We start from the raw sequence: 15,754 nt of genomic DNA, 5'->3' as shown, positions 1-15,754 counted from the left end.
TCAAATACTGTATTATGTTGTAAACAGAGTCTGAGCCCACCTTCTTGGCCTCCTTGTCCGACATGGGGTTGTCGGTGATCTTGAAGACGTTGAGGTCAAGCACGTCCTTCATCTCGTAGTTGTCGCCACGTCGTTTACACACCACGGCGGCCACATCAAACAGGAAGAGGTGTCTGAAAACAAGGCAACGGCAATTAAGTCAGCCAGAGTGTTCAGATCAAGACAAAATGTCCGCTCAGCAAACCTGTCCAGTTTCCTCCTGTCAAAGTTGGACACCATTCGCACTTCTCCGTCTCCTCTTGGGCGACCGTAGCGGATTAGAGGCTGGTTCTTTTTGAACAAATTCAAAAAATCAATGACAACAATAAATCATATATATATATATATATACATATATATATATTAAATGTATGAAAACATGCATGAATTTAATAAACAATTGGGAAACAAAAGCTTGTACTTTTTCAGGAAAAAAAGTTGTTTTTAAACTTATGTGAGTACTAATTTTAAAACGACTTTTTTCTCAGAATAAAAATCTAAGTTAGTTTTTTACTTTTACTTTTTCTACTTTACTTTTTTTCTTGAAATATGAGGTTTTTTTCTATATGATTTTTTTCCCCAAAAATAATTAACTACTGTTTTTCAGAAACTACTATTCTTATTTTCTCCTAAAATGACAACTTTTTTCTCATAATTTGGATTTATTTTCTGCATACAACTTTGATGTTAATTTTAATTTTAATTTCTTCTAAAGATTTTCCCTCTTTTTTTAATCTCTTTGATGCAACTTTTTTTTCTCCCAAAACTAATTTATTCTCATAGAATTCAGCACAAATGACTGTATTCTTTAAAATGACAATTTTTTTTATCTAAATTTTTCAAAAAATTGGAGGGGGGGTACTCGTCACACTTTACAACTTTATTGTCATAGGTTTATTTATTTATTTTTCCCCAAAAAAACAATGATTCTGATAATAGTAAAAAATTATTATTATATAAAAATAAAAAAAACCTTGATCTACCTAACAATGAAGAAATAACTTTTCATGTCAGAATGAAAATGTTTTTCTCAGCATTAATCTCCGAACAGTAAAACTTTTTTTTCTGAAAATACTCAACAATCTTTTTTCTCCTAAAATCTTGAGTTGATTCTGAAAGTATTCTTTTCAAACCAAATCTACTTGTATTCTTGTGAAATCAAAACAGCTACTTTCCTACCACTTTACTTTCAATATATTATTTTCTTTTCAGTGTGGCCTTGATACCCTTCTGCATAATTAAAACACAGAATAATAAGCAACTGGTAATTAGTATTTGACTGGTTTATTAAATACCTTCGGCGTGAAGGCTGGCCTTTGTCTAATTAGATGCTGCTAGCAACGATTAGCATATTGTTATCTTCAGCTAATGTTTACTTCCTCAATGAAGACTTCTTCTTCTTTTTTTAACAGAGTGACCCTGAACACATTCTATTGTATTTATTCACTATAGTGACGTTATTATGTGTGTGCGGCATACCAGGTTCTCGATGGATCGCTGGTACTGGTCCATTTCTCGTAGAGTCTCGTTGTCTCTCTTTACCTCGTTGACAAATTGAGCCAGGTCCTGACACAAATGCGTGCACACACACATTAGATACACATGTATATTTTGTCTTAACTGCAGAAGGAGTGGGATGGATGGGGAAAAAAATTACACTGGCCACATTAATAGATACAGCTGTTTTCAAATCTGTGAGAATTTGACGCCCACCCAAAAAGGTTGCTTGGCATCAAGATGTCACCAGATGGCGCCATGAGCGCAAAAAAAAGCAAGTAGGTTAGTTTAACAGAAAACACATTACAGGTTACAGTTGGGTTCACGACTTTCTACTTACTTTCATGGCATCCAGTGCCACTTTCAGGTTGCTCTTGTCGGCGGCATCATGAGTGTGCTTGAGAAGCTCCTGAAGGAAGGAGAAAAGAATTGATTTGTTCTAGTGTCAAACCACAGCCATCGTAAAACCCTTACCTAACCCAATCGCTAATCATTAATCGAGCTGATCTACATAAATCAACAAACTTTTTAATTCTAATTGTTTTGCAACTTATTTCCCCAAATATAGGCTAATCTTCTATATTGTAATTTTTTCCGGGGGGGGGGGGGGGGGTAGATATATAATTGATTGATAATGATACATATACAGTACTGTATGTATATATATTTACAATGCAGTTAATCTCACAAAATTGCTTTACTTTTTAGAATTTAAACTTTTTTAAATATTTTTTCTCAGGCTAGCTTCTCGACTTTCTTTTTTACAATGTCATGTTTTATTCCTCCTAAAATTTAAACTTAATTCTCCTCACAGTGTTTTTTTTTTTCTTAAGTTAGAACTTTTTGACAAGAAAAAATATGTTTTTTTTCATGTAATGTTATGACATTTTTTTCTTATAAAATTCTAACTACCCTACGAGGGTTATGATTTTTAAATTAAAACAAACAAACTATAAGTGTAAATATGGAAGCTCATTTCTGTAAAAAAAAATAAAGTCCCAATATTGCAGGTGTCCATGTGTAAAAAAGTCATAATTAAGATACCATCTCATAAAAATGAGATACCATCTCATAATTATAAATTAGGCCACTCACCAATAACAATGTCCTACTTTTTTACTGGCAGAAACAGGTTTTCAACTTTTTCTAGGTAGCAACACCCCCCCCCCCCAAATCTCCTATATTTAAAACTTTTCCGAATAAAAAAATAAAACTCCTACAGAAAAAGCAAAACACATCCCAAAACACACTTGTGGAGTTAATCCTTAAGATGCTGAGGGAATTTGCATTTAAAAGAACATTTAAATGCACACGTCCTCTCGAGCAATCAGCACTGAGACGTTATTGATGGCAGGAGAAGGCATGTGCGCGGGCGGCCATCTGTTGACGACACCTGAGGATGACTTTGTGAAGGTCAAGGCAAATGAACAAGCTCACCAGGGGAGAAATTACTCGATTTTCTTACACTTTAAAAACTCCTCCTTGGACTACATGGTCGTTGTTGTTGTTTTACAAATAACAATCAAGTTACCAAAAAAAATGTCAGATTAACAAGTGATGACATTAAATTATGGCATTTAATTTATTTAAGGTCATATTTCTTATTAAAAAGTACAACTGCATATTTTTATGGCTTCACTAAAATTGTGAGCCGAAATGTGGAGAAAGTCGCCCTCCAATGGTTAAATGTAGAATTTCACCCACTTTGACCATGTTTGCTTTTTTTCCTCCCAATATATATATTTTTTATATAGATTTATTAAACTAAATGTAAAATAATGTAATATCTATCCATCCATCCATTTTCTAAACCGCTTGTCCTCACAAGGGTCGTATAATTTGTAAAAAAAAATTATTTTGATATTAATGCTTTATTTTCAAAGATTGGCTGGCAAAGGATTGGCTGGCAACCAGTTCAGGGTGTACCCCGCCTACTGCCCGAAGCCAGCTGGGATAGGCTCTAGCGCCCCCCCGCGACCCTTGTGAGGACTAAGCGGTTAAGAAAATGGATGGATGCATCGGTGGATGGATATTTCCAAAGAAAATTAGAAGAAAAAAATGTACTTAATGATTTGTGGTCTTTTTTTCTTTCTTTTTTTACTATACATGTATAATATGTTTTATTTATTGGCTATGAGAATTCACATGGTTTAACTACTGTATAGTGAAATGTCACCTCACCAAATATTTGACCCTATAAAGTCATTTTACATATTATACATACCCTGCTAAAAGAGAATGACCTAAATCATCACCTCCTTGGGGGAGGTAAAAAAAAAAGTGCATTGAAAAATCCCTACCTGTAGCAAAAGGTGGTACTTGAGGACCCTCTGCATGGGGACCACAAGCAGGTCCCTCAGGGTGAACTTGCTGTTGTTAGCCCTCTTGGAACACTCCTGCAAGTATAAGTGTGATGATCAATTCTGGAAAAAGAAATTGTGAACATTTCATACTGCTTTGATGTTTGTGTAATAGTTTTCAAGAGCTTGTGAAATCCCGACCTCCAGTTTGAGCCGGACATCCTCCTTCTCCTTGCAGATTAGATCCAGCATTGCGATGGCGATCTCCACGCGGCTGCAGTAGACGCCATAGATGAGAAGTCTGTGAGACAATCCACTGTTAAAAGGGGACTTGTGACTTTTGTTTCATAACAGTGGGGTTCATTTATAATAACTGCCCCCCACAGAGTTTCTCCACCTATGACCTGATCGGCAAGGCTGGCTGAAGATCCAAAGCAACTTTCAAGTGATCGAGTCCAGCCACTGTCGGGTGCTTACCGTTGTCATGCCAAAGCCAAAGAGGTCAGCAGCACTGCAATGTGTTTGCAAATGAGCAATAGCTAACAGTCTTAGCTCCTGATAAGCTTGATTGCTAGGTCAAGTTGTTGACGCGGCGGCAGTGCAAGGGGTATTTGCTATTTGTCTTTGATGATGTGGCCTTGCACCACATACACACAATGGAGTCTATGAACTGCTGCCGCTACGAGTTAAAGTGGTTGTAATTTCTTAACAGGTGCTCCCTTTTTTTCCCCCCTCCAGCTTTAGCCTTCAGCCCCAGTCGTCAAGGTAACAAAAGTCAGACTCCCCATTCAGCAATCAGCACTTGCGTGACAAGCCTGCCTTCGCAAAGCTGACTTTAACAAGAGTTATGCATTTCTTGATTCTTGATTAAAGATTAAGACACCTGTGAACTCCTTTGAATAAACGTGAAAGGAGAAAACCTCTCTTTGTAGCTGATGAAGATCTGGTAGAGATTCAAAGCGTTCTTGTTGAGGATGGAATCCTGAACGTCAGCCATCAGGCTCTTGTGAACCTTCACCAAGTCCTGCGGAGAGTATGAAGGCATTGAAACGTTTAAGAATAAAAACGATAATAATGATAATGATAATAAGAGTAAAACTCACTGGAATGTTAACAAACACTTGGTCAATTTCAGCCACAGAGAAAAACTTCTTGAGCGGGTTGAGGAAATACTGTGAGAAGACGCACACACACAAACATAAGCGTCATTATGCAACCTGCTGGAGACAATATGAATGTTAATGCGTATTAATTCATAACAGCACTCAAACGGAGGCCGGCGGCATTGCAAATTAGGGCTGCACGAGCAGGAAATTTACATAATATGACATAAAAAGTGGGCCGAGTGATAGATAAATAAAATAGGCACGGTCATAGGCGACCACAAAATATCCCATTGGACAACCACTAACATCAAAAGCGCATAATCACACTCGTACATGATTTAAACGTATAGCCACAGTAACTCCCCCCTTGCCTCGAAAATGGTTTGGTCCACACAATCCATCCCACCGCCTCCGATTAGACTAAATGAAATTGTATCTATCTATCTATCTATCTAGCTTGCTAGATAGATAGATAGATAGATAGATAGATAGATAGATAGATAGATAGATAGATAGATAGATAGATAGATAGCTATAGCCACAGTAACTCCCCCCTTGCCTCGAAAATGGTTTGGTCCACACAATCCATCCCACCATCCCCGATTAGACTAAATGAAATTGTAGCTAGCTAGTTAGCTAGCTGTACATCTATCTATCTGCCCATCTTGATAGATAGATAGATAGCTTAGGTAGGTAGGTAGGTAGGTAGGTGGGTGGGTGGGTGGGTGGATGGATGGATGGATGGATGGATGGATGGATGGATGGATAGATAGATAGATAGATAGATAGATAGATAGATAGATAGATAGATAGATAGATAGATAGATAGATAGATAGATAGATAGATAGATAGATAGATAGATAGATAGATAGATAGATAGATAGATAGATAGATAGAATTAACGGTGGTATGTAAATTAGCCGAATTATGACATGACATTTCACAATCAATTTTATCTCTGGAGATGCTTCATTTTTTTTTCCAGAACACTCAAGGCAAACTAAATATTGTCTTAAAAGTGTCCGCCAATCAATAACAAATGTCAACACAGCGGAAAAACTGCACGTTTGATCGTGCTCTTGCAAGATCAGAAGGGCAGCGCCGGTACCTTCTCGATGGATTCCAGCGTCTCCGTGTACTTCTCTTCCGTCTGCTTGATCTCGGAGAGGCAGCAGCTGCGAACGTCTGACATCTCGACCTGCTTCTGGAAAGAAAGAAAGACTCGCTGTGAATCTTAACAAAGGGAACGAAAGTACTTTCAGCCAGCTGCTAACAGTAATACAGTATTCATTTGTGTACCTGCTGCTCGGTTCTCATGAGGTCTTCGTAAATCTCTCCCCCTGCATAGTCTTCTTCCAGGCTGTATACTGCCGCGTACAAATCTTCCTCACCTTCCATGGCATTTTCACTATGAGCACCACAAAAAAAGAAGTGTCAAACTAAAATTTGATAACATCCCATGGATTGTTTTTGAAAATTCAGTTAGTTTCACTTAATAGCAGGAAATCTGATAGGCATGTCAGAACCAGAAGAATCTCTATATTTAAAGACACAGAAAGTCAGCCATTTTTTTTCTGAGCACCCATTTTTGAGTCATTTTGGTGAAAATTTACACTCTGTGGTATGTCTGTAGTTTTGGGAAATCTAGACCCCCAAGCAAGTTTCACTTTAGCAACATGAAATGTAGTACAAACTCGGCCATGTTTATCACAAGTAAACTCCCCCCCAAAAGTCATTGCCATTTCAGAAGGAGCTTATTTAGAATAATTTTGCTGAAAATTGGCATTTATTGATAGCATTCGCTGGAATTTTTTTTGAAGATTCAACTCCTGAAGCCAGTTGAATTAAGAAACATGAAATCGGTGTATGTCTATCATGGGTAGACCCACAGAACACTCTCAAGAACCCATACCCCCAAAAATACAGAAAGTCTGCCATTTTGGTTTGCAGTGGCCATTTTAGGGTCACTTTAAGGGGTCCACTGTGTGGGCAGAGCAAAATTTGATGACTTGCCATTAAACGTGAAACTAAAAACCCAGCTCGGAGGTCGGAGACTGATCAAACTTGTGTGATAAAGGTCCAAGCATAAAGTGAGTCATTTGTGCCCCCTAGTGGCGTAACAGGCCATAACACATAACTCTGATGAAAGGTAAGTTTGCCCACTGCCTGATCTCGAATTTTTAATAGGCATGTCATGCAAACTCATTCATTTCCTTTGATAATAGCAAATAAACAGAGCAGAGCCCCGCAGAGCCAAGATGATGGTCCGAGCCAATTCTGACACGCGCTGACATGATTATGTAGCAGTAATGAACCCTCAGAGAGAGGGGGTGGTGGAAGCGACGTCACATCTCATACATACTCAATCAGGTCTTCCAGGTGATTGTAAATGTCCTCGTCCTTTAGACTCTCCTCTGTGGGGAAAGGCCTGCAAATGACAAGGAAAATGTTTAAGGCAGGATAGTGTTTATTTATGCAAATATGTGAGATGCATGTTAAAGTGAGCACGGGTGTCAGGATAAAGACATCCAAGTCTTACGCGGTGTGGTTATAGAAGGAAAAATAGCAGCCTGGACAACAACAACAACAACTTACTTGAATCCTCTTTGCTGGGCTATCGCTGTATACGAGAGCTTGGATAAAGTGTCCATTACCTGGTGAAACATTGAAAATTTTATGTTAGAGCATAAAGATGTGACATTAAAGTCACGTCCATTCAGGGAAGTTGTAATAAGGGCTCGTTTTAGTCAAGCTTGGAAAGCACAAAATTGTGCACCAAAGTTCATATGTTGGTTTCACAGTGCACTCGCCGCAAAACCGTGATTGTTATCATCAGTGAAAATGACAGTTAAAGGGGGAAGCTGGGGGCACAGCAATCTTAATTTGGCGTTATAAATATGTATATTTTCAAGGGAATTAGTAGGATTTCATGAAAAAAATAAAATTAAAAAATAGCAGCTGTTCAATTGGTAAAAATGTTCACATTTTCTACAGCTGCTGAATGAATTAATGACCACTGCTTACAGCTTTAAAAATTTTAAATAACATTTTAATTATTTAAAATGGGAATTTCAATGGGCATATTATTATTACTATTATTATTATTATTATTATTATTATGCTTTAATAATAGTGTGTTGTCCCAGGGGTTTATGCACTTTGTTACTTAAGATTTTGTAAAACAGTCCAACTGCAAATTAAATAATAACTAGAAAAATTTCCGCGGAAATTTTGAATGGGACTGCTGACTCTTGCAAGGTGGAAAGACGCATGTAGTACTTTTAGCAATAGTAGTAGGACTTTTAGTAGTAGCAAGTACTTGTAGTAGTAGTAGTAAGTAGTAGTAGTAGTAGTAGTAGTAGTAGTAGTACTTGTACTTGTAGTAGTAGTAGTAGTATAAGTAGTAATTTTTGTGAAATTACAATCCGAGATCTTATTCACGACCCATTTGGTAACATGAGGAGTGTGTTAGTTGTGAATTAAAATTTTTTTTATCATTTTTTGAATAATAATACAAATATTTTTAATAATGTCAATATATATTATTACCAGGTATCGGTATTATCAGCCTTATTTCAAAGTACTGGTACTTGTGATGGCGGCTTTTTCTTCTTCTTCTCTCTCTCTCTCTCTCTCTCTCTATATATATATATATATATATATGTATGTGTGTGTGTGTGTGTGTGTCTTGCTTTTAAAATCTGGGATTGTTTTTTAGGGGGGTGGGGTTATGTATCAAAAGTACTAGTGGTTTAGGTGACTACTTACGAGTTAAGTACTCGTACTGGCATCAGTCTGAAAAAAAGTAGACATCTAAAATAATAATAATAAGAAGATGATGATGAAGATGACCATTGGGTTATTCCAAATAATTAGACTATTGTACTAGGTTACAAGATTATTTTTATACTTTTTTTTTTAACATTTGAATTTGAAAAATAATTTGCATTTGACTTAATTCTATTTCATTTCGCAGCTTTCTTAGCAAAAAAAAAAAAGGCATCCATTTACCGCAGGAACATCCATAGATATGCTAACATTAGCAATAAAACCAAGCAGCTGTCCTATTCACAGCAACTTGAATATTTAATATTAATTCATATTAATGTCCACTTTTGAACAGTTAGCCATAACATTTAAGTTAGTTACTTCTTCTGTCCAATTTCTTCAAAGGTTCTCAAACTTTAAAGAGTCAAGGAGCCGAGTTGAAGAGGCGGTTCATGAGGTCTTCATCTAGCAGGCTGCCTGCGTGCCGCTTCCTGTGCGAACCCTGCTGTGGCTTCTTGTCCACCAGGTGCACTTGTAGCGTCTCCTCTTAGCGGTGTGACACTCATTACAGAAGAAGAAAAACATTTCTCCCAGTGAAGTGAGCTCACATGACGCAATTTAATGGGAACCGAGAGTGACTTCTTCTCTTGAGGGTGCCGTACACCATCACTGCGTTCACACAAGTATTGGGGCATATCTCTTTTATCGGCAAATTCATCAAGCATGGGGTTGTTTGGTTCCGTATGTATACCATATGTGTATGGGTGTATTATTTATATATTTATATATACGATATATATTAGTAGTAGTAGAAGCATAAAGCATGTTTTCATGTGGTCAGTGTAATGTAGGTTAGTCTTGTTGTCGTCAAGTGTTCTAATGCTGCATCTTCTCGTCCTCCAGTTGGCATCACTGACAAAATGTGGATTATCCTGCGTCTGATTTCTCACATGTTCCCTTCTGAGAAAAACAAAAACAAAAAAACAGCAACACAAATTTCCACTTGCTCAAGTTGTAAACTCCCCCGTCTGGATCGCATCCATCCAGGACGAACCTGACGCAGTGAATGGTGCCTTGCCAGAAGGTTGTTTGACTGAGATTATGAAGTACTGTACAAGATGCCTGGTACAGTACATGTTTGCAGTGTGTGTGGATTTATCAGATTAACTGGAAGCTTCTTTGGACCTCAACTCAACTAAAAGAAAATAGCTTGGGAAATGCATGCCAGCGCTCAGCTTTTAAGCCGTTGCCACGTTTTGGAGATACAGTACAGTATATGCCGTTCATCCATCATGGAAAAGCATGTGCGATTATATATTGAAGGGGTTAAATAAATGTGAATGTCACCTTTCCAAAGTCGCGCACGTCAAACAGGTCAAAGGCGTCGAACAGGTCGCTTTTCTTCATACCGAACGCATCGCAGCAGCACATCAGGAAGGTGCGAATGTTCTTCAAGCACAGAAACTGTGACGGTGAATAAATGCATGAAAGTTAAATTCCATTTTGTAACGTGAGGAGTATGTTAGTTGAAGTCTAGAGATTTACATTTTTATAGAGGCTATGCAATAAAAATGGAATTGGAAAAATACTAATAATATAGTATAATATGAAATAAATGATGATGATCATGTTTAAAAAAAAAAAGAAAAAAAAAGAGGTAGGAGTAGCAGTAGTAGTGTGTCAAAATTTGTGAATTAATTTTGAGTTAATTTAAAGTTCCTTTAACACCACAAATTTTTTTTAACACACGATTAATGACCACCCCTTACTTGGAAAGCCTGTAAATAAAAATTATCAAAATTTAGCAGTAATACATTTTATAATAATGCACATATTTGTGGAGACTGGGGTCAAGTTGTATTTTACATTTTAAAAAATGTGCAGAATTTCACACGTTACTTCATGTTAAAGATTAGATGGCTCTTAATATGAAAAGAAAAACACTGAGCTCGCTTCAACGTCTTAAAAATGCAATTATGCCATCTAGTGGCAAAAAAAGGACCTCAACACAAACCAATATCACACTCTTTTTTAATTTCAACTCAATTTTATGAATTATGAAATGACTGTATCAATGACTAAAAGATGCAGCCATATTTCTATTAGTTTCACTTTTTTTCTTTTACACTTTTATGTTAAAAAGAGTATGAAAACATTTTTTTTTTATTGTACATTTAAAACAGACATAAAATTTGCGATTGATCGCGAGTTAAGTATTGAAGTCATGCGATTAATTACCATTCAAAATGTTAATTGCCTAACACCCCTCGTTACCGGTAGTAGTGCTAGTACTAGTAGCAGCATGTTGTGTGCATGTTTCGACTCGTACAGTACAAATAAAAGTCCCAGTGTGCATCTGGCAAAAGCAACACTGCGCTCCACTGACCCCGATGCCATGGCTCTCCACGCAGCGAGATAGCGGGTCACCGTGAAAGGGGGCTTATGTTGTTGTTTTTTTGCTCCTACAGCTGCGGGCTATCCTACTGTTTTGCCATCACAGTCTAGTGAGTACACACAAGAGGAAGAGGGCCGCGCTAAAAACCTTACCGCAGCGTCTAAGGGCTATTCAACTGACCACACAATTTCACATTATCTCCTGGCATTAATTATGGCACATCAGTTTAACATGGCCTGGTAACAGAAAGTATGACTCCTGAAGACATTTTAAGAGCTCCCGTCGAATGGGTGGATCAAAGTCGGGATGTTATCTGGACCCCCTGAGAGGCGCGGGACAAATTAGAAGGGATCCAGTGTTTTTTTTATTTAGTTAGTTATTTTAACCATTTAAGTGAGATTATTCACATTTATTCAACTACACGTGCTTAAAGTAAAGTCTTGACTGTGGACTCATCCGCAAAAATATTCTCTCCAGTGGAACTCATAAGACAAGTCAAATGTACATGATTTGGACTTTTTTTTTTTATTATGTTAATCGGAGCTTTTCATTCGACTTTGTTTTCTTTCAGTCAAGCGAGTATGATGCAATCACTGTTTCATGACTATCAGTACAGTTGGAACATTATCGCGATATCATCATTTCATGGTGTATTTTATCATGGCTATATGTATCATCAAGTTACTGTATTGTGAAAGTAGGTATCACTGGGAAAATGCAGTGATAAATATCATTTTGTTTGTCAATACAATTGGATCATGCATATTAAGATGCATCATATCATGGTTTAGTTCCTATACAGTATTTTGATTACTTTGCAATTGCTGTATCGTGATACTATTGATATCATTGAGAAAAAAAAACACTATGATCATGTTATATTGTATCACACAGTATCAGTACAACGGCATCATACATATTGTGATGTATCAAAGTTTTCTATTAATGTATCAAATACTGCATAATCACTGCATAGTGATACTATTCATAATATTCATATCGTTGGAAAAACTGCAATATTTGTTTGATCGTAGCATGTAGTATTAATGAATATGGATCATGTATATCATGGCATGGCTTTCTTTATCAATTCATATCAATTATCATGCAATTTATTTAGCGCAAAACTGTCAATATTTTTTGGAAAAATATTGCACTATATTTTGATATTTTATTTTACATTAACAATACAATAGTATCATAAGATGATGCATCATGGTTTCTTGCAATATACTGATCATCACACGATCATTGTATCATGATAACATCGATATTATTGGAAAAACACAGCAATAGTATCTTGTTTGATGATATGGTATCAATACAACTGGATCGTTGATATCGTGATGTATGGTATCATGGTTTTCTTGTACAGAATAGCCAAAATCGATTATAATGCAATCGCTGTATCGGGATACTAGCAATATTGTTGGGAAATAAATGAAATATTATATTTGAGCATCATATATCAATACAACAATATCATAGACGGCATATTGTGATACTACCAATTAGGGGTGTTAGAAAAAATCGATTCGGCAATATATCGCAATATTACAGCGTGCAATTCTCGAATCCTTTGCGGCCGAATCGATTTTTAAACATCCATTTTTTATGGGAATATTCAACAAAACGTCTTACTTAGGGTTAGGATTCACACATTTAGCATGGAAGAATGTTATATAAATGGAACATTAAGCCTTAATATTTTATTTCAGTGCTGTTCAAACATGAAACAAACTGCAACCTGAATTTTCAGATAAATAAATACATTTTCATACAAATCTTACAGTGTACATGTACAAGTTTACTGATTAGTATTTTCCAAATTTGAGTAAAAATTTTTTTGCAATAATCAATTTATAGATTTGTATCGGGATTAATCGGTATCGAATCGAATCGTGACCTATGAATCGTGATACGAATCGAATCGCCAGGTACTAGGCAATTCCCACCCCTACTACCAATATTGTTTGAAAAACAACAACGATGTTGTATTGTATCGTACTGTATCTCGACATCCGGTTTTATTACATTCATTACTGCACAATTTCTGTAATGTGATACTGTCTGATACTGTTGATAAAATACCTTAACAATAACTAAAAGATTCCCTGCTCTAGGGGTTCTATTACTTCTATATAGACTAAGTTTTCGATAGTGGGTACCTGGGACATTTGCGGCCTGAGGTTGATGTGCTTCAGGTCGATACTGCCCGCCCTCAGGTTGTTGAGCAGCTGACACAGCAGCACGCCGTCGCGCAGCGTCTGCGCCAGGTCGAACACCTGCGCCGTGTCCGCGGTGACGCGATGGTTGACCGGCAGCACCCTGCAGCCGATCAGCCAAGCGGCGCATTGCCTCCAGTACTCCATGACGGCCGGGCGGTGCGTCAACTAGTTTGAAAACAGACAAAGTTGACACGCAGGAAAGCACCGCATGACTACAGCTGCGTCGCTCGCAGCAGCGCAAGTGAGGATCAACTTAAGTGATGTGGGTCAAAAGTGGGCAAAGCTCCTCCCCTCCCTCCCATTTCCAGCGCCTTCAAGTGACATTTCCGCGGAGGTGGTTGTCTCTTTCCCGGAAGGACACAACTAAATATTGCTACTTATTTATTTTACGTTCACGTTTAGGTCTGTGGGGAATAACTGAACTTGATGTGTTTTTCCTCATTTTTATTGTTTTATTTTTAACCATTGAACGTTTGTGTCTTCTAATGAAACTGTGCTTAAATTGTTTAAAATTTTAGTAGTGTTAATTTTACTTTACATTTTAAACGACGATTGTATATTTAAAAGCCTGCAGTTATTTTATTTCATAATTGGAAGTAATAAATAGAGTGCACTTATATAGCCTACAGCTTTTATCTACACCATAAAGTGCTCAAAGCGCTTTACAAATGCTCAAATGTTTCACTTTTTTGTTCACATTTTTTATTTCCTTTTTTCGCACTTGGATATTTTGCATTTTCTTTGCCTTTTATGCATATTTATCTTCTGTTATGGGTAGAACAAAAATGCACCCCAGAAAAAAACAATGCAGCATTTAGGGTTTATTATCATCATCGTCGTCGTCGTCATTATTATTATTATTAGTAGTAGTAGTAGTACTAGTAGTAGTAGTAGTATAAGGCAAATAATTGAGAAGCACTATAAACACAATTAAATGTTGCACTTTATTTGGATTGTTGTGCATATATGTATACTTACTGTATATATTTTGTGTACATTATTTAAGTATGTTAATAAGATTCAACATTTATTTCAAATTTGAAAGAATAAATAAATACTATACGATCCTATGACTTTAAAACAACAGCAAAATAAATATAGCATGAAATCAATTGAAAGCCGACTTTTAAAAATGCATGTAAACACCTTAATCTTTAATCCTGAGCAACAATAACCACATGTATTGATTGACGTGTACACTGGCCAAAGACTCTCAAGTAAGAAGTGCAAGTCCAGCTCTAAACTTTAAACTTTTTTTCTTTTCTTTTTTCATAGGGAGATAAAAGCTGAGTTCCCGTAAACATAGAGGAAAGAAAGAGAGACCCCCATGCAGTATAATCATTAGGACCCGGACATAAACACAGGAAGGAAGCCATCTTGTTTCAGACCGGATGTTTTAGTATTCATCACTGCATTGGACTGGATGACTTGTGCAGTCTGTGCAGTTATGCCCCGTTAACGCAAGTATTTTAGAAAGGTTAATTATTTTGTGTTTACTGTTTCTATGTCCTGGTCAAACCAGATTTTATTTTCAGGAGAAAACAATTGCTCTTAACACACCCAACACTTTTTATAGCTGTGCTTCTCAATTATTTTCTTTTACGCCCTACCTAAGGAAGAAAACTTTGTGCCCCACCCCAATTCTCCAACATAACTATAAAATTATGAGTACACTTTTGCATAACATTTTATCCTTATTAATATTAAAAATACAACAACAACAAAATAAATAGATTATAAATAATAACTATTAAAGTTGTTTTTAGTCTAAAGAATAACTTAAAAAAAAAAAGTTTTTAGTCTGCGCCTTTATTTATAGAAAACATTTTTTTTGCAGGGGACTACAAGGTGTGTCTCTTAAAGGATTTGCTCACTGCACTAGTGCCACTAGCACTTCATAGAGGACTAGTTTAAAGCTCAAATTTGCTATATATGCATTAAATGTGACCCCCCCCCCTCCTCCCCGCCCCCACCACCACCACCACCACATACCCGGCGGCCGGCACTGTTCAGCATCTCTTTAGGTCACTTGAAATGGGCTAAATATGTCACCGGAAGTATGAAATAATAAAAGCTTTAAGTGTATCTACAAACTAAATTGTCAAAACACAAACCACGACAAACAAAGGCCCGAACAGTTTCATTGGGACAGACGACTCGCGTATATAAAATAGAAGACAAAGAGAGAAAGCGACAACGAGATACAAAAGAGTATTATGAAGATAAAAGCTCTTATTTTTAAAGTTACTTTTATTCTGCAGCTGCAGCTACTTCCGAGTTTAAAAATAACTTGACTATATCACCGGAAACCAACCAAAGTGAAAATAAAGCTGTACCATAAATGCGCCATTGTGATGAAACAAAAACTAAAGAGACAATAAATAAATCAGAACTAACAAGTAAGTGGTGAAAGGTGAAAA

At 36.7% G+C, this 15,754-nt stretch overlaps 1 protein-coding gene across 3 annotated transcripts in view; it reads right to left on the bottom strand.

Annotated features, from left to right (window-relative positions):
- LOC147180952 (guanine nucleotide exchange factor VAV3-like) overlaps positions 1 to 15,754 on the bottom strand; it is a 56,235-nt gene that overhangs the window by 32,064 nt on the left and 8,417 nt on the right. For all 3 annotated transcript variants that reach the window (XR_015094787.1, XM_086075332.1, XM_086075340.1), the window contains exons 3-16: positions 13,275 to 13,499; positions 10,059 to 10,175; positions 7,539 to 7,597; positions 7,306 to 7,371; positions 6,243 to 6,351; positions 6,052 to 6,147; positions 4,940 to 5,008; positions 4,757 to 4,860; positions 4,038 to 4,137; positions 3,837 to 3,932; positions 1,877 to 1,945; positions 1,519 to 1,605; positions 245 to 330; positions 41 to 173 (exon numbers count right to left, since the gene is read on the bottom strand). Coding sequence is in view for 2 of the 3 variants with exons in the window: in XM_086075332.1 (XP_085931458.1) it covers positions 41 to 173; positions 245 to 330; positions 1,519 to 1,605; positions 1,877 to 1,945; positions 3,837 to 3,932; positions 4,038 to 4,137; positions 4,757 to 4,860; positions 4,940 to 5,008; positions 6,052 to 6,147; positions 6,243 to 6,351; positions 7,306 to 7,371; positions 7,539 to 7,597; positions 10,059 to 10,175; positions 13,275 to 13,499 (1,416 nt within the window). In the remaining variant the exon portion in view is untranslated. The remainder of the gene's footprint in view (positions 1 to 40; positions 174 to 244; positions 331 to 1,518; positions 1,606 to 1,876; positions 1,946 to 3,836; positions 3,933 to 4,037; positions 4,138 to 4,756; positions 4,861 to 4,939; positions 5,009 to 6,051; positions 6,148 to 6,242; positions 6,352 to 7,305; positions 7,372 to 7,538; positions 7,598 to 10,058; positions 10,176 to 13,274; positions 13,500 to 15,754) is intronic.

This window comes from Leptonotus elevatus, chromosome 1 (assembly GCF_054856555.1).
Source record: "Leptonotus elevatus isolate MCC_2025b chromosome 1, RoL_Lele_1.0, whole genome shotgun sequence".
NCBI lineage: Eukaryota > Metazoa > Chordata > Actinopteri > Syngnathiformes > Syngnathidae > Leptonotus > Leptonotus elevatus.
The sequence above is the reverse complement of the archived record's forward strand: the minus strand, read 5'-3'. Positions and strand labels throughout refer to the sequence as shown.